General features: G+C 42.6%; 1 protein-coding gene across 4 annotated transcripts; it reads right to left on the bottom strand.

The window, feature by feature from the left end:
• Window positions 1-920: 920 nt before the first annotated feature.
• LOC309561999 (putative ferric-chelate reductase 1) lies at window positions 921-22,919 on the bottom strand. 4 transcript variants are annotated; one of them, XM_082266095.1, is made up of 5 exons: window positions 22,773-22,919; window positions 14,515-14,651; window positions 12,568-12,659; window positions 3,760-4,051; window positions 921-1,153 (listed from the first exon to the last, which is right to left on the bottom strand). In XM_082266095.1, exons 1-5 carry the CDS (start codon window positions 22,867-22,869, stop codon window positions 1,091-1,093), a joined length of 681 nt encoding a protein of 226 aa, XP_082122221.1. In that variant the 5' UTR covers window positions 22,870-22,919; the 3' UTR covers window positions 921-1,090. The 4 variants fall into 4 exon arrangements, with proteins under 4 accessions (XP_082122221.1, XP_082122222.1, XP_082122220.1 ...); XM_082266096.1 differs by having other exon boundaries at window positions 3,826-4,051; XM_082266094.1 differs by having other exon boundaries at window positions 3,925-4,051.
• Window positions 22,920-23,331: the final 412 nt, after the last annotated feature.

The raw sequence follows: 23,331 nt of genomic DNA, 5'->3' as shown, positions 1-23,331 counted from the left end.
CGTCTGAAGATCCGAATGGACAAACACGAAAATTTTTCTCGTACGATAGCCTAGCGAAAGACAATCGTTTAATCAGTACAGTATGCGTTCGCTTAAACTCGATAGACAAAGACCACGTATGATCAGAAACATGAAAATAACCCTGAAAAAGCCTGGCTGCCATGTTTTTGCTTTGCACTATCCGATACGTGGCTACACAACCAGGAAGCTTTTCCAGAATCGTTCGAAAAAAAAAAATCATACGTTTAGTACGCATTGTTGAATTCGATACTAGTATCATGGAACAAAAGGCGAACGATAAGTCGCCCGATTATCTGATCGTGTGAACTAGGCATTAGGGCTTTGGAGAGAGATAAGAAAAAACACTACAGATAAATGTGCTTAGGTAAAATTTCAAGAATCAGGTTTACATCCACTTTAAGGTCCTCTTTAAGACCCCGTTCACACTGGGACGACGCTACTTGCCGGGGCGACGTCACGGGTCGCGGTGCGCAGCTCGCACCGCGACCTCGGAGCGGCCGGCATGGACTTCATATCATTGAAGTCAATGCAGGTCGCTCCAGGTCGCCCCAAAGAAGCTCCGGACCCTTTTTCTAAGTCGGAGCGACTTGTGTCGCTCCTATTAGAACGGGTCCACAACCAGGTCACCTGACAGGTCGTCCCAGTGTGAACGGAGTCTCAGTGTCGAGCTTTTGGCATACTAGAGATGGACAAATATTTACCTTTGTATGTTATGAGCAGAAAACCACTATTATCATTTCTTTTTTTTTTTTTTCAAAACATGCATGTATATAATTAAATCCACATCTCGTTAGAAATTGACATACTTCTTTCAACATCAGCAAATTAGAATCACCTTGGCATTGTTATAAACAAATATCTTTTATTACCATTGATACCATTTCAGTGCGCTTCTCTTAACAATTTGTTGATATATCTTCTCTCTGATTCATGCTTCATTTTTTGTGTAAAATTGTTGCAGTAAATATAAAATACAGTATACAATATAAGCCTTGTTAGCATCCTGTATTACTACAGTCATCTTGCCATATGGCACTGCTTCTTTTGTCTTGAAGAAAACTACCAGCCTTCATTGTCCCAAGAAAGGAATAGCCACGACAACACAGAACAGGAATACTTGAAAAGATTGGGTCTGTAACATAAAATGTATCACAGTTAAAACTAAGAATTGTTAAAAAAAAAAGTATAACTATACAGTGGCGTCCCTGGGGTTGGTGTCACCTGGTGTGGTAAAATATGGTGCAATACAATAAGTGCAAACATGTAATCCAATTGTGCAATGTATGCATACATAAAGTGCTTTCTAGTGCATAAAAAAGTGTTTATCCATGAGTACTGTGAAAACCATCATTAGAAAAAGATAAAGTAAATTCAAGTATGTTCCCAGTGAAAGCAGTAAAGATAATGCTTCAAAGGAATTCCATACAAAGGTGCACCATATGCATGCAAATAGATCACTGCAAGTCGATGTGCAAGTTCCCACAAGGGTGGGCACTCACCCACAGATGTGGATCCACTAGGTTTATACCTAGGCAGGTCTGCAAAGCTTCTGAGTAATATTGACGTCATGACAAAACGTGTAGGGACGGGTTCATGGATAAACACTTTTTTATGCACTAGAAAGCACTTTATGTATGAATACATTACACAATTGGATTTCATTTTTGCACTTATTGTATTAGCACTTTAATTATAGTAGGGTAGCGCAGTCTTTGCATTTGCTTTCTCTTCCTCCAGCAGCTGAAAGCCAGGGAGAGGGAGAGAAATGGGCTTTGAGCTGCTGGAGGGAGAGACAGACATTGTGCATTGTTCTGTAATTGTCCTCGCGTCCTGCTGTCCGGGCAGTACCCCATTATCAGCGACCCTGGTGTCACCCCTCTGGTGGGTGTCACCGGGGGAGCGGTCTGCACCCCATAGCGATGCCACTGAATGTATATCTATTTCTGTCTATCTATCTTTTTTAAATAAATAATTTTTTATCAGTGAGCTGTACTTGCCGAGTGTATAAAAAGAAGTATGTCACATTTTGCTGCAAAGCTAGAGAGATTACAAAATGTTATAGTTGTCACCAGAACAGGGGGTAGGGGAAAATATTTTAATTTGGATTCACTATGGGGAGATTTATTTTACTTACCTGAGCCCTCATTTGATCCAGCGCCGTGCATGTCTGTAGTGCTTCTCTTCCAGTGCTGTCTAACAAAGCCAGTGATCAGAAAAGGGGCCAAGTCCAGCTGTTTGTGTCAATGGACGCAGCAGAGGGGCTCGCGTGCAAGAATGCGAGGCACTGAATGGAGGGGAGGGGCCAGGAGCACCGGCCGGAAACCCGAAAAGATGAGGTTCACGACCGGAAGTATTCACATGTTTGTTTTGTTTTGTTTTTAAATTTACCTTTACAACCTCTTTAAAGTGGTTCTAAAGGCTGAAGGCTCTTTACACTAATGCATTCTATGCATTAAGGTAAAAAAACCTTCTGGGTGCAGCTTCCCCCCCTCCCAGCTCCCCCTTTATTCTTACCTGAACCCCATCTCGATCCAGTGATGTGCACGAGAGCAGAGCCTTTCTATTGGGGGCAGGGGAAGGGGAGAAGAGCCAGGACTGCCGGTGGGGGACCCAAAAGGAAGAGAATCTGGGCTGCTCTGTGTAAAATCATTACACAAATCTGGCAAGTAAAACATGTTTGTTATTTAAAAAAAACAATCTTTTATATTGTTTTTAGAATCTGTTGGTCAGTGTGGGTACTTAAAGTGGTTAGTGTTAACCCAGTATACTATGATCATGCCATCCCCTCTGTTATATAATGCTATGTGCCTGTGCTATATAAAAAAAAAAATGCTGATTATACCTTATCTCAGAGCATCTTCCGGCGCTCACGTGACTTCTCGGCTCTCTCCTCTGCCTGGGTGATAGCTATAGCAGGCGGGGCCAAGCACTCCCGCTGATGTCAGTCAGGGAGGAGGGGAGGAGAGAGAGCGAGGAGAGAGAGCCGAGGAGTCACGTGAGCGCCAGGAGACGCTCTGATGTAAGGTATAATAAGCCAATGTTTTCTAAATGTGAGAGTTATGTCTATTATTACTTGAATCTTGGGGGTCTGTTTAAAAAATTAATTGTGCAAGTGTCTCAGCATTTACGTATAAGTCAGGAATATTGCCAGTAATGTTTATATTATGTGTTTATGTTATGTGTGAAATGTTACAATTTACTGCCTTTTACAAGGTGTATATAACATCCCCTAACATTTGAACCTAGGAGAGAATAGTTTTAAGAACATTTGACCAGAAAAGTTTAACATTCAACCAATGGAGGAAACACTAACACTATAGGCTAAGAACATTTAACCAGAAATGGAAATAATATAAGTGGGACTTCTGCTATGAAAAAGAAATGTATGGAGATTGCTTTGCTCACCACTAACAGTATAATGAACCTGCTGCTGCGGAGAGTGAACTGTTATACAGAATTGACACTCTGTGGTGGAAGGCTATTTTCTAAATTGGTTTAAATGTTTTTTTTTACAGTTTCTGGTCAAACGTTCTTCATGGTATATTCTCCTAGGATTAAGTGTTAGGGAACAATACATTCACCCCACAAAAGCAACAAATACAAAATGACATATTATAAATATTACAGGTTACTGCTTCTCTCTCTCTCCTTATGCAGGGTGACTGGTCTTGTAGCTGCCTCCTCCTGGGTTTTGCAGCCAGTTCTCATGGTGGAACCAAATGTCATATCAGCGCTTACCATGGAACTGGAAGTGGCAGAGGTGGTGCTCACTTTGGAACTAGAAGTGGCAGAGGTGGTGCTCACTGTGGAACTGGAATTGGCAGAGGTGGTGCTCACTGTGGAACTGGAAGTGGCAGAGGTGGTGCTCACCGTGGAACTGGAAGTGGCAGAGGTGGTGCTCACCGTGGAACTGGAAGTGGCAGAGTTGGTATTGGTGGAAGTGGTTGTGTTGCTGGGCACTGCCATATATGAAAGTGTTGAACTACCGACATTAGTCCAGAAAACCCTTTCTGTTTGTACGACTGTGGCTCTGAAAAAAATAGCTTTGTAAATAATTAAAGTTTACACCACCTTTCTCTTTACCCAAAGATATTCTGCAAATACTCCTATTCTTAGTTTGCTAAGCAATATCCTCTAGAGAAGTACTATTTAACCTAAAGTGTTTAGTATATAAAAAGGAATACTGTGTCTGCTGATATGGTAATATATATATATATATATATATATATATATATATATATATATATATACACATACACACTATATTGTAAAAGTATTGGGATGCCTGCCTTTACACGCACATGAACTTTAATGGCATAATGGCATCCCAGCCTTAGTCTGTAGATATTCAATATTGAGTAGGTCCACCTTTTGCAGCTCTAACAGCTTCAACTCTCCTGGGAAGGCTGTCCACAAGGTTTAGGAGTGTGTCTATGGGAATGTTTGACCATTCTTCCAGAAGTGCATTTGTGAGGTCAGGCACTGATGGTGGATAAGAAGGCCTGGCTTGCAGTCTTTGCTCAAATTAATCCCAAAGGTGTTTTATCGGGTTGAGGTCAGGACTCTGTGTAGGCCAGTCAAATTCCTCCACCCCAAACTTGCTCATCCATGTCTTTATGGACTTGTTTTGTGTACTGACCTCACAAATGCACTTCAGGAAGAATTGTCAAACATTCCCATAGACACACTCCTTACCTTGTGGACAGCCTTCCCAGAAGAGTTGAAGTTGTTATAGCTGCAAAGGTTGGGCCAACTCAATATTAAACCTTACATACTAAGACCTAAGACTAGGATGCCAATGAAGTTCATGTGCATGTAAAGGCAGGCGTCCCAATATTGTTTACAATATAGTATATATATATATATATATATATATATATATATATACACACACACATACATATATACATACATACACACACACAGATACGCTGTTCATTTTACCATGGAAGTTGTATTTTGCAAGGGAATTTTCCTCAGAGATTAGGGGATGTGGTGAAATTTCAAAGAACATCCAATCATGTAGAGGGGCAGCTAAATGGGGAAAAAAAATTGTATTTTTGCTTGAACATGATTGATTGGCTGATGGAAGTCAGCAGAGATTTACCTCAGTCAACAAGCTTTGGGTTGAGCTCAGAACAGTAATAATAGAGGGAAATCTTCCAATAGGGACAATAGTTCGAGTGACCTTGGTGACACCCGGGGTTTCCCTCTTACTTCTAGTTTTGGCTATGGGACAGAAAGTGAAGGGAAATCTCCCCAATGAGACAAAGATGGCAGGAAAAAACTGACAGCAAAAAGCCCTCTCTTACTGTATCCAAAATGTAAAAAAAAAGTTTGGGCCTTTGTTAGACTCTTTCCACACGAGACGTACGGTGGCAGTGGATCCACCCCCCCCCCCCCCCCCCCAACAGGGGATCTTTCCATTGATCCCTGCTAAGCAGGCAGATAAAAGGTCTTTGTCTGCTCCATTACTGCAGAGCAGACACGGACACAGTCCGCTGTTCTCTATGGGGTGGTCGAATGGAAATGGACCACCTGTTTGTTTCAATCCAACTGTCATTCGATCCACTGGACAGATCAGGAACGGATCCTCATTTGTCTGTTTTTAGCCGACCGGAACCGGATCGGATGCCGGTAGGTATCAGCGGACGTATGTTCACTGAAATCCGCTGCTCCTTATGGAGAATGGAGGTTCTGATCGGGTCTGCCTGAAAAACAGACAGGTGGACCCAATCGGAACGTCCACACAAAAGGGGGCCTTACACAGCGCTACTAGTATCTCTATTATTTTTAAAGATCAAAAAAATCCCCGATGCTATTCAAGTTACTTGTTGCTCTTACATGTCCAATCATGTTAGAAAACCATAGAAAAACCTAAATAATAACTGAAGGCAAAACTTTTTCCTAGAGCCTTCATGGCAGCATACAGGTGATAGAGCTCCGCCTCTACTCCGCCCTCAGGACCAGCGAATAGCATAAAAGAAAGATGTCCCCCAACATTCTCTTTTTTTTCCTCATACCGTTTGACTGGTGAAGAAGTCAGCAGCATGTCCCTACCTCTGCCATGCAGCAGCTTCTGCCGGGTTCAGCCTCTCCCCAGAGCAGTCCCTGTTCTTGGGCCGTTATTAATGCTAATAAGTCTGGGAACCTCTTCTGCGGATCTATTGGGGTATGCAGTGTTTATTCACAGGAACACAGTCTGCCATTCTTCTAAAGAAAATATATAGATATATGTCGAGTGGACATTTACAATTTCAGTGCCAACCATTCGGCCTTTGCACTTCACCCCAGATATTCACGAAGATTTTAGTTTTAGTTTCTACTCTAGCCCCCTAAGGGAGAAGGGGCTAAGGGTATACCACTATCTGGATGACATCCTTCTCCTTGCAAACAGCCAGAGCCAACTCATCTCTCACAGGAGAATACGCTTGCAATTTTCGACACAGGTAGGATGGCTCATAAACTACCAGAAGAGCCGACTGATGCAGACTAAACAGATGATTTACCTAGGGGCAATGTTCAACACCCTACGGGGTATAGTATCATTACCCCCATTGAAGACCAAAGCCATCATTCTGAGAATGATCAGGGTCATAAGGAATTCTCATTTAACAGCTGCACTATGCTTGAGCCTTATAGGCAATATGTCAGCTTGCATACCGTTGGTCCCATGGTCACACTGGCATCTGCGATATTTCCAGGCAGGCTTCCTGACACAGTGGAAGAGACAGCATCTCTCGCAGACAATCCTATTAACATTATTCATGTCAAGTCTCAGCTGGTGGACAAGACTACAGAACCTCTTCAAACCTCGCCCATTAGGTTCCCTCTCCTGCTGGAACACAATTACTTCTGAAGCCAGCGGTAGAGGGTGGGTAGCCCATTCCAGGGAGGTCAGGGTCCAAGGAAAATGGTCCTTCCAAACCAAGGGTCTAGTTTCAAACATACTAGAGATGAGAGGGGCATTTCTAGCCCTAACCTCTCTACCACCCCACGTCTGTGGTCAAAGAGTCCTTTTACGCTTGGACAACAGAGCAGCAGTTTCTTATATATGGAAAAAGGGGGGACACGCAGCAGAACTCTCTTATTGGAAGTGGAACTAATTATGCTGTGGCTGGAGAAGAACCTTCTAGACCTCAAAGCAGTGTATCTCCCAGGCAGGCTAAACAAGGATGCGGACAGCTTCTCAAGATCCTTTCTGGACAACAACGAATTGGCTCTGCACCCATATATATATTCCATCAGATTGCCAATCTTTGGGAATATCCTCAAGTGGATCTTTTTGCCACTTGACAGAATGCCAAATTCCCTAGTTTTTTTCTCCCACCTTCCACATCCCCAAGCGGAGGCAGTAGATGCCCTATGATGTCCCTGGAACTTCACCATGGCATATGCCTTCCCACCTCACTCTCTCATATTGAGATTTCTCCTAAGACTCCTGAGAGAGCCAATCCTGGTGCTAAAGATCCTACCATTTTGGGCCAAGGGACCCTGGTTTCCTCTGGCCATGCGTCTCTGTGTAAGCACACCTTTGAGACTCCCTCTGTTCCCTCAACTTCTGCAAAAGGGCAGGTTCTTTCATCCAAACCCACACAGATTGGATCTTCTAGTGTGTAAATTTGAAAGGTGAAGGTTCGAGGCTCTAGGTTGCTCCACGGAGGTCATATCAACACTCCTACAGGCAAGAAAACCAACCACAAATGCCATATATGATAAAATATGGGAAAAGTTCCTAGCCTTCATTACTGGAAGATGTTTCAATCCAGCTTCTCCTTCTACTTTAAATATATTGGGGTTCCTTCAGACTGGGCTTCATCTGGGTCTCGGTCTTAGTTCTCTGAAGGTTCAAGTGGCAGCATTATCAGCAGCAACTAACACTACATGGACCGTGGACCCCCTATTGATAAATGTTCTCAGAGGGGTACTAAAAACCTGTCAGGTGTTCTTTTCCAAAGTGGGATCTGTCATTAATCTTAGAAGTTTTAGCAAATCAACCTTTTGCACCTGTAGAACAGGCTTCTGTCTGGAATTTGCCCTTAAAAACGGTCATTACATCTGGCAGAAGGATTTCGGAACTTCATTCCTTGGGAATTGGGGATGATCACATCTCCTTTTTTCCAGACAGAGTGGAACTTCGTCCCCTTCAGGGTTTCACTCCCAAAGTTACTACACCAAGTCATCTCAGGGAATCCTGGGCTTTACCAGTTTTCTCAGATCCCCAATCAAGTTTGGACCACAACTTGGGCATATCCAGAGTTCTTAGAGCTTATCTTGAAGCCATGGAAAACTTTAGAAGCTCCAACAGATTATTTATCATCCCGTGGGGCAATAGATAGAGGGAAGGAAGCTTCCAGCAGGACACTGGCATCCTGGATTGTCAAGTTAATTCAGAAAGCTTACAGGGCTAAGGACATGGATCCTCCATCCTAGGTGAAGGCTCATTTCACAAGATCAATATCAGCTTCATGGTCAGCTATAGCAAACATCTCTATGGAAACCATTTGCAGAGCTGCCACCTGGTCTTCACAGCATACGTTCCTCAAACACAACAGAGTTGATCCAGGTGCCCTCTCCACTGTAGAGTTCAGAAGAAAGACAATACAGGAGGCATTATCTTTTTCTAAATCAATGTTTGTGTATTAAGCATCTACCCACCCTTGTGAGCTAGTTATTTATCACCTGTATGCTGCCATGGAGGTGCCAGGAAAACGGAAAATTGTATCATACTTACTGCAATTTTCCTTTCCTGGTGCCTATCCATGGCAGCACACGCTCTCACCCTTGTTATTCTATTTTACGAAGAATGCTTGGGGAAGGGGGGCGTCTTTCTTTATGCTATTCACCGGTCCTGAGGGTGGAGTAAAGGCAGAACTCTATAACCTGTATGCTGCCATGGATAGGCACCAGGAAAGGAAAATTACAGTAAGTATGACACAATTTTCCGTTTTTTTTTTTTTTTAGTTTTGGATAGAGGGTCTAGAATTCTTGTCAGGTTTTCATTGCTAATCAAAATGAATAAATACAATCAGCGCTACCTCCAAATCTATAATCCTTATACCGAACTTACGTAATCAAATTAATAAAAGTAAAAATAAGACTAAATTGCACATATAACTAGCGACACATCCCAATAATATCATGTCCACAGTTGCTGCTGTACACCTTTTAGTGATTTCACCACACTATAAAATACAACATGAAAGAAGATTTCTCTTTATATCCTGTCCCATAGCCAAAACAGGAAGTGAAAGAGAATTCCTCCAAAGTGATAGGATCCTTGGTTGCCAACTAGATCACTAGAAATAGTGTTTGGAATATTCCCCCTCTATTCTGTTCTGGTGACAACCCAAATTTGGGATTTTCTTCTCCTTTCATTTTCTGTGATAGCGGTAAACAGGACAAATAGAGAGTGGGAATCTCCCTAACAAGCAGTGTTAATTTCGTCGACTAAAACGTTTTCGTTGACTAAATTAACACAATCTTAGTCGACTAAAATACGACTAAAACTAAAACAATTCAGATGACTAAAATACGACTAAAACTAAAATGGCATTTTAGTCTTAAGACTTAAATACGACTAAAAGTAAAATGGCATTTTAGTCAAAAGACTGTAACTAAAACTGAATTAAAAATTTACATCATCAAAATTAACACTCCTCTGCTGGCTATTTCCATCCAGAGCATGTAATAATAGCACATTAAAGTTTAGACATGTATTGCTACTAAGCTCCTAAAAACTAAAAACGTAAGAAAAAAGGCTTTTCTTATATTTTTCCCTAATATTTAATGCTGGTAATATATTCAGGTAATTTGTGCAATGACATTACAGCCAATGGAGTTTACAGTTTTTTGGGTTTTAAAGTTGCACTTCGGTTTGTCAAAAAGCAATATTTCGGTTTGTTTATGAAACTTGGTTTTATTTGTAAAGATGTTATATATCACAATGGCTAATCTGTGTCTGTAGTGCATGTTCAAACCTTATAATAACATATTATTCGATTTTTACTCCAGGAATATACAATTCATTTGGAAATGCTAGAGAAATTTTTAAATAATGCATTACAATTAACCTAAACCTATTTGATTTGTAGTTGACTAAAATGTATGAGATTTTATTTGACTAAAATGTACTGGAGATTTTAGTCGACTAAAATATGACTAAAACTAAAACAATTCAGATGACTAAACTACGACTAAAACTAAAATCGCATTTCAGTCAAAAGACTAAAATACGACTAAAACTAAAATGGCATTTTAGTCAAAAGACTATAACTAAAACTAAATCGAAATTTGCTGCCAAAATTAACACTGCCTAACAGGGGAACAGACAGCAATAAAAACCTGAAATGGTTAAAATGGTTGTCACCAGAACAGAAATAGAGGGGGAATCTTCCAAACACTATTTCTAGTGATCCGGTTGGCAGCCAAGGAGCCTATCACTTTGAAGGGGTTTTCTCTCACTTCCAGTTTTGGCTATGGGACAGGATATAAAGGGAAAGATATAGAGACAAAGATGGGGCTATAACCTTCCCTTAAGCCCCGTACACACGTACCAATGGTCGGCTTACAAATGTTCCTCTTTTCTCCCCGGGATGTCGGTGTCTGCTGAAAAGTGCAAAGACAGCACAAGGACAGCACAAGAATTTTGTCCGCCGACTGCAGAAGTGATGTCATGTAATGGTTAACTTTCCCTGTGTTTTCTATTTTCTGAGCATGCCCAGTCTTGCAAATCTGCGGTCTGTCGGCCGAATTGTGTACTGACAGGCGAACAATCGTCCGTTCTGGTGTCGGCATACAAATATTTTCATGTTTGCAAGAAAGACTTTTGTCCGCGGATTGTGCGCAGACATCTGTCGGAGGCACCATACTAACACGCGTACAATCGGCAGATCCTTCGTCCACCGACGTTTGTATGCCGACGATCGGTACGTGTGTACGGGCCTTAACTCTATCTGGATTTTAGATACAAAGGAGTCAAGGTTTCTAGAGGTTTCTCCTTGCAAAGCAGGGATAATAAACAAAGAGATATTTATCAAAAAGCAGCACACATTACACATTGTTAGGCACACCCTTAACCCCTTGATTACCAGAGATGTTAACCCTTTACCAGCCAGTGTCATTAGCACAGTAACAGTGTATATCGTATTAGCACTGATCGCTGTATTAGTGTTACTGATCACGTCAGTGCCAGTTAGCAAGTTCCAAAAAAGTGTCAGTTCATGTCAGATTGGCCGCCGCACTATCACAGTCTCAATATAAGTCACTGATCACCACTATTGCTAGTAAAAAAAAAAAAAAATTATTCCAATTTATATATCATTGTTTGAAGAAGCTATAACTTTTGCACAAACCAATTACTGTACACTTATTGGGATTTTATTTATACCAAAAATATGTAGCTGAATACATTTCGGCCTAAATTTATGAAGAAATTTGAATTGTTTTATTTTTTTTATCTGATATGTTTCATAGCAAAAAATAGAAACATTTTTTTTTTTTTTCAGAATTTCTTAACATTTTTCGTTTATATAATAAAAAAAATGTAAAACCCAACGGTGATCAAATACGACCAAAAGAAAGCTCTATTTGTGTGAAAAAATGTGAGTCCAGTGTTGCATAATCGCGCAATTGCCAGTTAACATAGCGCAGTGCCGAAAAGAAAAAAAATGCCCTGGTCATGAAGGAGGTAAAATTTTCTCACACCTCAAGTGGTTAAGAAAGCTTCATCGTCACTTTCTCTCAAGTTCAAATCAATATTATTTTGATCTGTTGTTGCAAGGCTCCTAACCGGCTTGGGGTCCATAAGCCGGTGCCTATGTTGCCTATTTGGTCATTCGTCACTGGGTCTAGCTTCTATGTGTCCCTCCTGAGTGTCTTAGGTCCTGTTCACACCTGAGCATTTTTCAGCTCGTAAAACGCTCATCTCTGAAGTCTCAAAACACCCAACAAGCAAAATCCCATTCATTTCAATGTTCACATCTGAGCGTTTTTGTCGGCTGAAGCAAAATGCCTGAAGCTCAAAAAAGTACACAAGTTTTTTTTTTGGCAGATAAGAAGCATTTTTGTTAGATGTCAATGCCTGCCTCCAAACACATGCAGAAAACGCCTAAAAAAACAACTAAAAAAAGTCTGAAAAGCGCCCAAAAAAAGCCTGAAAATTGCCCAATAAAAAGTCTAAAAATGATACACTGAGGTGTGAATGGAGCCTTAGTGCTCCCCGAGGCACAGGTGCAGTGTCCAGTCTGTCAAAGTCTTGCTGTCAAATACTACCCGCATTTAGGTAGGGCCCCAATGCATTCAGGGATCAATGTGTGACATGCAGAATCCCTGCACTATGGGCACTTGTCCCAGGGGCAATAGAGAGATTGTGGGAGAGCTTTCGTTCTTGGAGTCTATAATGGATCTTTTTCACAAGGTGATTTGATTTATGTTGGCAGTTCCCGGTAAGGGCTAGAAAGTGGAGGTAACTATCTAAAGCAGTTGGGTTTTTGTTATATTTTTTTACTATGTTTTAATTTTTTTTGTTATATTAAAGAATCTTACCTGATCTGAATATCTGCAGTGATGGAAGTCGGTGCAACCCAGGTCACCTGTAGGCTGGTCTTTACAGAACTGGACGTGTGACTGACTGCACTCTGCAATGACAGTATGAACCTAACCTTGTGCAATTTCATGATAATATAAACGTAAAGAAAGTGAAGGAGATAAGATTGCTTGTGTTTCTTATAAGTAATTGAGCTGTAAACTGCTGGTGGTAAAAAAAAAAAAAAATCCTGCAAGGCAATGTCATAATGTGCTTGTATGCATTCCATACTAGCACATTATGAGATACTTACCTTAAAACAAAGCCCTCCAGCGCCGCAATGTCAGCACTGAGGCAGCTGACATCTTCACCTAGTCTTCCTTCTTAGTATGCAGCCTCATGAGTGGCCGGGGGCTCGCAGAAGCCGCCGTTTCCAAAATAGGCTTTGAGGGTCTGGCACTGCAAGCTTCAGAGCGCATGCGCTGTTGATGTCATCAGCTGCCTGCACTCTGAATATCTCTTAAACTGTGCAAGATTAGGAGACATTTACAGTACCTACAGGTTTTCCTCTCATTTATCTGCACAATGCATTGAATATTGCATTGCATGAGATGTGAACAATTCCATATCCATAATCTAAATTCTGTGCTGTTACATTTTTGTTAACTTGACGCATCATGCAATATAATATTTTGGTTTCATGCATCTCAGTTAGTGTGCTTTGTTTAATGTGGTTGCAAACCCTTAGGGCCAGTTCACATCACAATTTCTGTGTTCCAGATGCGTTTTTGCATCTGTGTTTTTGATGCATTTCTTTTGCGTTCTGGTGCGTTCTTTCCCTTCTTTTTTTCTTCATCTCAATTAAAGTGGTTGTAAACCCACTTTAATTACTTTTACCTATAGGTAAGCCTATATTAAGGCTTACCTATAGGTACTGTTAATATCTCCTAAACTTGCACAGTTTAGGAGATATTTGCAGTGCATGAAGCCAATGACGTCATCGGCGCATGCGCTCTGAAGAAACGGCCACCCGTGCCGTTCCTTCAGAGCCCTGTGCCGTGACTGGCAGCTCCCGTGGGCATGAGTGACGTCATGCGGCTCCAGCTAGTAATACTGCCAGAGTCCACTTTAAGACCCAACTATACCCAAATGTGTTATTTAAAGTATAACTAGCTAGTATTGTATGGCTCAATTCGCACCGCACTGAATTTGCATGTGGTGCAATTCCTGTACAAATTACGTGCAATGTGGAAGACCGCATCAGTGTGAACTCATCTGCTGTAAAAGGAATTTAAAGTCTTTGAGTCTTTTATGTGGGAAGTCCAACTTTAACACGACAATTTATTATTGTTATTTTGCCAGATAGCTGTCCTTCTCTTCACATACCTGTCCTTCCCTCCCACCAGTAATTCTAGAGATTTGGATTGATTAGAAAACATTAAATACATTTTACAGCCATACACTAAGGCCCCTTTCACACACCGTCAGACGGACTTAGTTTTCTCAGCTGGGGATCGATCCGCCGATCCCCAGCTGAGCAGGAGGATGACAGCTGTGTCTCCGCTCTGTGTGTGGAGACACAGCTGTCAGGTCCCCATTCTTCTCTATGGGGGAATTGGATGGAAATGGACCGTCTGTCCGTTCTCATCTGATCCGATCCGCCAGATGGATGGAAAATCGGGTTTTCATCCGTCCGGTTTGGACGGATCGAATGTCAGTGGACATGTCTCCGCTGACATCCGATGCCCCATAGAGATGCATGGGGCGTCCGTTCAGATCCGCCAAAAAAAACTGACAGGCGGATCTGAACGGACTCCGTGTGTAAAAGGGACCTTACAGAAACCTATTGGTTACTTTGTATGATATACAACAGAGCATAAAAGACATTCCACTTTCCTAGGGCTTTTATCTAGCTTATTATAGATTATATTGTATTTAATTATTATTAAATACATGTTTATACTCACAGCAGCCGTTGTACAAGTAAGAGTCTGTGCATTTGATGTCACTTGGAAGGAGCCCAAAGGGGTGGTACTGCTGCCTGATCGGGCTTGGATTAAAAATCCTTCAAACTGAGTGGAACCGCTACTGCTGGTGAGAGCGACTGCAAAAGTGAAAGCAAACTGAAATGTAATTAAATGAATGTAAGCACATTAGAAAATATGTATTTGACTTAAAATATTTCCTGTAAATCAGTAATGGTGGCTGATTTACTAAATGATGTGCAAGTGCAATTACAAGGGACAACACATAATATACAGTAAAGGGATGACACTTTAGAATTCCAACATGCCTCCACACAACAAGTGTCTGGGCATGCAATAGATTCATGTACTTATTGTAAATGGATACATGAATCTGGGGCATGCACCACATGATGAGGCACACCTAGGCCACAGTGTTCATACAGACACCTCGGCCTCAGTGCAGCTGAGCTTCCTCCTGACACTACAGAGATCCCAGTGCAGTGGTGAGAAGTTTTGTATGTGGGGGACAGAGCCTGATGGGGATTCACAGACACTAGTTCCCCATCAGGTCCGCTCCCCTTGTGATTGATAGCAGGCAGTGGGTGGTCCTTAGCCAATAGATAGCCTGCTGATGGCTATAGAATCCACCCACTGCTTGCTGTCACTTACATGGAGAGGGAAACATGATGGGGAACTAGAGTCTTAGCTTCCCCATTGGGCACTGCAGCATACCTGGTCCCAGGGCCAGCCCTACCATGGGTCCCACTGGGTCCATTGGACCCAGGCAGGACTTTGAGAGGGGCAGCATATTGACGCCCAAGATTTGTTTTCCAGCAGTTTTGCGTGCCATCAGTTTGCGGCGCGTTAGGGGCGGCATTTCGCTATCTCATACTGCCTCCTGAAGTGCAAACTGATGAGTATGAGGAGGCAGAGCGTCTCCTCAAGGGAACGTCCCTCACATGATTGTGGTGTGCGCAATGACGACAGACATTAACCACTTTACCACTAGAGGATTTTGCTGTCTTACGTCTGGGCCACTTTTTGCGATTCGGCGCTGTGCAACTTTAACTGACAATTGCGCGGTCGTGCTAAGCCATACCCAAACGAAATTTACGTCCTTTTTTTCCCACAAACAGAGCTTTCTTTTGGTGGTATTTGATCACCTGTGCGATTTTTACTTTTTGCGCTATAAACAAAAAAAGAGCGTAAATTTTGAAAAAACAACAATATTTTTTCACATTTTTTTTATATGAAATTCCCCCAAAAAAATGTAAAAATCAAAATTTTTTTAAATTTTTGGCCAATTTGTTTTCTGCTACCTATGTTTGGTAAAAATATTCACAATAAGCGTATTTTGATTGGTTTGCGCAAAAGTTATTGCGTTTACTAACAAAGGGAAAGATTTCTGTCATTTTTGGTGGGTTTTTTTTTAACGCGTAATGGCGGCGATCTGCGATTTTTTTTTTGCGGGACTGCGACATTGCGGCGGACAGATCGGACCCTTGACTGACATTTTTGACACTTTTGGGGGTACCAGTGACATTACTGCAGTAATCACTGCTATATATATGCACTGTTACTGTAAAAATGACACTGGCAGGGAAGGGGTTAATTTTATTGGAGAGGGAGGGGTTAATGTATGCCTGGTGCTTACTGACGTGTGTGGGGGGAGGTGACTGTGTGACACAAGGACAGATCCAGGGTTCAGCTATGCTGAACCCTGAAATCTGACCCTGCTTGTCACTTGGGAGATCCGCCCGCTTGTGTTTACACAAGCAGGCGGATCTCCACACTAGATTCCCGACGATCGGGGAAGAGCAGCGGCTATCGCCGCTGCTCCTCCCCTGGCCCGACTCCCGCTGTGACTGAATAAAGCGGGAGCGAGTCTCCGGCGACACGCGCACGCCGCCGAGAAAGGGTAGTGTCTGACGACGTAGTACTACGTCGTCAGACGATAACGAGCTACTTTGCCGCAGTAGTACTACGGTACTCAGATGGCAAGTGGTTAAGAAAAACAAAATAAAACTGGAGTTTGTGGTTTGAAATTGAACATAATGGTATGTAAAATGATTTTGCATATTGACAAGGAGCTGTTGCATGTAAGTCTGACTTCCTGATAAATTTAATATTTAATTAATCATGATATAAAATAATAGATGTGGGGGCCTTTTGGTGGGCGTGATTATTTATTTATTTTTTTTGGGGGGTGGGGGGCAGCATTTTATTCTTGGACCCAGGCAGCACAATGTCATGGGCCACCCCTGCCTGGTAACCACTGCAGTGTCACTGGTTGCTAGGAGGCTGTTGACTGGGAAGCAGACAGCATGTGAGCAGGGTCATATTCGCAGACTATTGACCCCCTCGTTACTAGAGGACCTGTCTCCTTACCAGGTACCATGCCTGATGTCTGGTTGCTTGTGTCTCAAACTTGTACTTGGTTACTCTTAACAAATACACTCCTGTTCCTTGTCTTGCCAAGTTAACCATTTGTAGCAAAATTACTTCATACCCCCTAGTGCTTTCCAGACCCTGGTTCTTTAAATATGTCAAAATCCATGTGCACCCTTTTTTTTAGTAACTTCAGACCAGGCTCAAAGCAGTTGATGCAGCTTTACTTAAGAACTGCAGCCTACCAGCTCAACATGAATAACATCCTTTCCCTGATCCAAACTATTGTAACATATTGGCCCATGCATACCTCAGTGAGGAGAGAGTCCATAATGGCATTGTCAATGGCTGGAAGTCTTCTAAAAACCCAGGTCAAACAATTCTGCTCACAGGCAGTACTGGAACTCATACAACAACTCTCAACTTCTTCCCTGGACCTCAGCCACTCCCCTTTTTATAGTACAGGTGGGATTGCTGGGACCAAAAGCCTGGGAACTGAGCTTGCATTATTTAACCCTTTCCCCAAGCCTCGGTCAGATGCTAACTTACTAGTGCCAAACATATTTCAACCTGTCTACAAGCATCTTTAGCAACCAGTAACAGGGAAAGAGTACACTTCATATAGGGACAGGCACTATGCCTGTTGGTCTTAATTACCTCCAGTTTTGTTATCTTTCCATAAGGTTAACTAAACAGGTGGTAGAGATTTTTTAAACAGGCAGGTAATTTCAAAGGGTCATAGTACCAGAAAAGTGTCAATAGGGCTTTATTGAATTCCCCGAGTTAATGTATTGTTGCAGAAGACTGTTATAGAGTGTGGACATGCTAAAGGAGACAATCAGAGATTGTGGACAAGCTACAAGTATCAGTAGGAAATTGTAAACATACTACATTGTTGGTGGCATAGGGGGAACTTCATGCCAACCAACTTAAATATATGTATCATTTAGCTGCTGTGAGAATAAGCCCTCCCTCAGGCCGCTTATCAGACCATCTTGTCAGGTTTCTTCACCAACTCCAGTGACTCCTGTTGCTGACACCACATGGAAGCACTTTAGCAGCACAGCGCAGAACACTCTTTACCCTCCACCAGTTATATACATTTTGCTTTGAACTCAGCCGAAGGCATATTTGGAAACCACTGAATACTTTATTAAGACTTTGCACACTTGTGGTCCAGGCTGGCATTTGGGAAGCTCTGTTTCACAGTGAGCCCTAGAATAGGGACTGAACTGCAGGTCAGCCATCAGAAAGCTACAAAGCTTTAGGCCTGCCCCCCCCCCCCCCAGGGCCTGACCACCAAGATTCCCCATTGCCCACCTACTGGCCATCCCACTGAGTCCTTCTGGGCACCCACTTTTATTTTAATACACTTAAACCTAATATATGAAAATGAAAAGTGTATTATTTCCCATCAATGCACAGAAATATCTATCCCTTTCCACATTGTATCCCCATCCCCGCCCAGATATATCCATCCCTTTCCACAATGTATCCCCAAAAGGATGGATAATTCTGGGCGGGGATTGAGATACATTGTGGAAATGGATGGATAATTCTGGGCGAGGATCGAGATACATTGTGGAAAGGATGGATAATTCTGGGCGAGGATAGGGATACATTGAGGAAAGGGATGGATAATTCTGGGTGGGGATGGGGATACATTATGGAAAAGGATGGATGATTCTGGGTGGGGATGGGAATACTTTATGAAAAAGGATGGATAATTCTGGGCAGGGATGGGGATACATTGAGTAAAGGGATGGATAATCCTGGGTGGGGATGGGGATACATTATGGAAAAGGATAGATAATTCTGGGCAGGGATGGGGATACATTGTGGAAAGGGATGGATAATTCTGGGTGGGGATTGAGATACATTGTGGAAAGGGATGGATAATTCTGGGCGAGGATCGAAATACATTGTGGAAAGGGATGGATAATTCTGGGCGAAGATGGGGATACATTGGAGAGGGATGGATAATTCTGGGTGAGGATGGGGATAAATTGTGGAAAAGGATGGATAATTCTGGGCGAGGATGGGGAAATATTGTGGCAAAAGATGGACAATTCTGGGCGATGATGGAGATATATTGTGGAGAGAGATGGATAAATCTGGCCTCGGTGGGGATGAGGATGATGGAGTTGCATTGTGAAAATGGATGAGGATGATTCTGGGTGGGGATGTGAGTTACAGAGTGAAGAGCCTATACACAATGTAACTCTCGCCCCCACCTAGAATCATCCTCATCCATTTTCACAATGCAACTCCATCATGCCAGCTTGTCAGCTTGTCCCATCTGAGGACTCGGGAGAATAAATCAAGTGAGTCCAATCAACAGCACAAATGGCACAGCAGCAGCACATCGCTGCACACACACAACTCAATCGGTGACTTACCCTGCTATCTCGAATCTGCTCAATGCACCTGCGAGGGCTGGGGCCATTTTCCCCATTGACCAGCTGACCACACCCCCTGCCCGAGTGCTGCCCAATCAGATGAATATTAACTATCCTTGCAGCAGCAGGCTCAGCCTCAGCAGGAAACGAAGCAGAGCAAGCTGGTCATGGTTCACCTGTGGGCTCATCTCTTTTGCTGTCACTGCGCGAGCAGGGGAGGGTGGGGGATTGAATTGGTGCCAGTAAAATTAATCACGGCTGATTCTGTAGGGGTGCAGGCCGGGCTCCCTTGAAAGCTTGGGCGCCTTACAAGTGTACTGCCTGTACCCCCCTGATGGCGGCCCTGCAGAACTGTGACAAGGGACAGAACAACCAAGAATGAATTTTCCCTTCTAAAAGGAACCTCTATCACCAGCCACCACCACCCACTGGAGCGTTGGGCTGTGCAGAGGGCAGGAGCAGCCAGGTCAGTCTCCCAGTGGCTTGCTGAGAGCCTGAGCCAACTGCCCGCCCAGGCATCTGGGTGGATCGCAATTTTAAAGTCGGCATCTTTTCAGAGCCTGGACGAGCTGAGTGACATCAGCCAGCAGAGGGCTTTAGCCTGCTGTCAGCTGAAAGTGGGTCACAAGTGTGCAGAATAAAGGGCACTTCTGTGATTCAAAGGATAAGAAGGGCCCTAAAGAGATTTGGCCCTACTTCTCCTTTAAATAACAGACTTTCCATAAGTGTCTAGTGCAATATGCTTCAGTGGGACTTTATTGATGGGACTATTAACAAAGCTTTCCTGTCACTAAACACGAGCTTCACACAAACTGTGACTTAGGGTGTGGCAGTGATGTGTGCGTCTGTAGCTTGTCATTTCCCAAAGACTGGCCATAAGTCTCTATTCGTCCTGTATTTTTCTACATGCTCAGGCCTGTAAGTTTGGGTATTGCCCTCTGATAATCATAACTACTGTACATCATTGTATTTGTGGCCTTCCTCCTATCATCCATGGAAGGAACCCCAGAGAAGCACTTTCTTTCCCCTGTATACCCCACTACGGGAGGTGACCTAACCCAGTCTGACGCACCACCATTCTGTGTTAACCCCAAATTCACCAAACATTAACTCTGCAGTACATTATTACCACACCTGCCTACAACAGAATATGGACAAAGGCTACAGACATGCTACAGGAGATCGTCAGAAACTGCAGACATGCTACAGGTCTGGTGGGAGGCTAGAAATTGTGCAAGAAAATTTGCCTCAGAGCTTAGTGAATGCGGTGAAATCACACTTTTCAAAGAATATCCAGTCACGTGCAAGGAAACTAAAAAAAAGAAAAAATTTGGTTTTTGCTTCTGCATGACTGAATGCTGGGAGTCAGCAGAGCTTTACCTTATTCACTAAGCTTTGGGGTAAATTCCCTTGTAGAGTGAACAGGCTATTTGTCTTTAGTTAATCAACCCCACTAAGTTCCAAAAGGCTGCAAGTTGGGACCAAGGCTCTAAATAATCCAGTTAGAACTAAAGGCTAGCCTTATTTAATGTTGTACATATTTGAGGATATCGAGCCTGCCCCTCACATGAAACTGCAAGCAGGGAAAAGGATTTAAGGTGAAACTAAACTCTGGTTTAAAAAGAAATATTAAAATATGTATTCTTATTTCTAAAAAGTAACTTCTATCTCTGTAAGCCTCCTCCAAATTGCTCTTTTTTGCTGCTGTTATATGACTTCCATAGTCCCACTGTATGTCTCTTGCTAACTCCTGAGATGGACAAAAGCCTAGTACACACGCAACGAATTTCCGCCGACCGGTCGTCCGTCTTTTGTCCAGAGTGGTGTTTTGTTGGTTGGAATGTGCCTAGACTGCACACGAATTTTCCCGCACGACACAATTCTACTTGAGAAGTGATGTCATGTGTTGGTTTGCTTTCTTTGTGTTCTTTCTTCTCTGAGCATGCCCAGTCTTGCTCATAAGATTTTTCCCTGTCAAAATCTGTACTGACTGCACGAAAATCGGACGTGTTTTGACGGAGGACAAAAATTTTATAGCCTGCACACCAGAATTTTTTCGGCCGAAAAGTCAGAGTCAGTTGTCGGAAGCATCATACTAACAAGCCGAAAATCGGCAGATCGGTCGTTGGACGAAAATTTCTGGCCGAATTTCGACGCGTGTGTACGAGGCTTTAAGGCAAGAGACTTTGGGATATGGGCTTTGTAGTGTGCGTAGAGCATTGCACATGAACGCAATTATCATGCACTGCTTGTTCCAAAAAAGAGAAGTGAGGGGAAATGCAGAGGTTCAAGAGCTCACTGAAGATGTTATATGGAGGCAGAAAAACACAGTAAGAAAAGATTTCATGAAAAATAATATTACAGGGCCAATAGGTTTCTGATGTGTATTAATATTTTTTGTAGATTAAGGATGTGGTTTACTGTCACTTTAACTACTTACTTTGGGTCATGCATCGTATTTTCCAACTACCAATAACCGCATATTTTAGGCAGGAAAAAGGAAAAAAATAAACAACTGAACATAGTTCAATGGGAACACTGACAGCAGAAAAAAAAAAACGAATAGTCCAGCGAGTCTGCCACATTTCTTTTTGTCTCAGTATAGATCTATGTTTGTCCCAAGCATGTTTGAATTCAGTTACTGTTTACTAACTCACTACCTCTGCTGGAAATCTATTCCAAGCATCAACTACCCTTTCAGTAAAATAATACTTTCTAAGATTAGTTGATAACTTACCTTCTGCTTGTTTGATGTCATGTCCCCGTGTTCTTGATCCTGGCCTGGCTTCATATTGAAAATACTGCCCTCCTGAGCCCTATTTTCCCCCTTGCTGTATTTAAAGGTTTCAGTCATGTCTCCCCTTTCCCTTCTTTCCTCCAGACTGTTCATAATAAATTCCCGAAGTCTCTCCTGATATGTTTTATCCCCCAGACCTTTCACCATTTTTGTTGCCCAACTCTGGACTCGTTCTATCTTATCAATATCTTTTTGTAAGCAAGATCTCTAGATCTCCAAGCTCTATTTAGGAGAATCCAGACGTCCTTCCTCCTGCTGGTGATCCCTCTAGTCGTACACCTCGAAATGTTATTCACTTTTCCCATTGCCTGGCCACATTGTTTGCTCATTTTGCAATTGTGTGAAATAAGTACCCCCCCCCCCCCCAAATCTTTTTCCTCTATAGTGCTGGCCAGCACTGTACCCCCAGTGTTGTGTACCGACTAGTGTTATACAACTGGAAGATGTTTGTGTAAGTTGCATGGGACAGCATGATAAGATATAGTAATTCAGCTGGTCTTATATCTCATATGTTGTCAAAATGGGACAGTGCCTCAAACTAAACCAAGATGTCTACTATAAGGCCAAAATCGTTAGAACTGTCCATTTGCACAGAATTTATTAAGGATCACGAGCCATTGTCTATGGATTCAAGCCCCCTTCCCTACAGTACATTGGATCCATGGATGACTTACCTGTAATCTGTTCTCCAGGACTGTATGTGGTTTTAGACAAAGTTAGAACATATGGTGAGGAGGTGGTCTGTGCTGCGGCACCATGTTGAGGCATCATTGAGCTACATACAGCAGTAACTAGACCATTTCCATAAGCATCAACCCTGCCTGAAAACCAGGCAAGAAAGATAAGGGCAAAGCTTTGTACCACAGGACTCATCTGTTGAGAGAATATACAATAATTATAGAACCTACACATACATGACATTCACATCCAGTCTACAATACTTCTTACACCTATAAAAGTATACAAACCCTCCAGGTTGCAGGAAAGAAATTACAAACCGAGGTTGCAGTAAAGAAATTTGCAACGTGTATGGCCTGCCTAACTGAACTACAAATTTTAGACTGCAGATATGCAGCAGGAGCTGGTGAAAGCCTATAGTTATCATTCTACAGCAGATGACCAGAGACTATAGACATGTTATAGGAGTTATTGGAGACTGGGAGCATGCTGCAGTCGTAGACTGGAGACACATTACATGAGACTGCTAGAGATCATTTCTATTACCACTCCTTT

This window comes from Pelophylax lessonae (assembly GCF_965119305.1).
Source record: "Pelophylax lessonae genome assembly, chromosome: 8".
NCBI lineage: Eukaryota > Metazoa > Chordata > Amphibia > Anura > Ranidae > Pelophylax > Pelophylax lessonae.
Note: the sequence above shows the minus strand (reverse complement) of the source record. Positions and strands in the feature narration are given on the sequence as shown.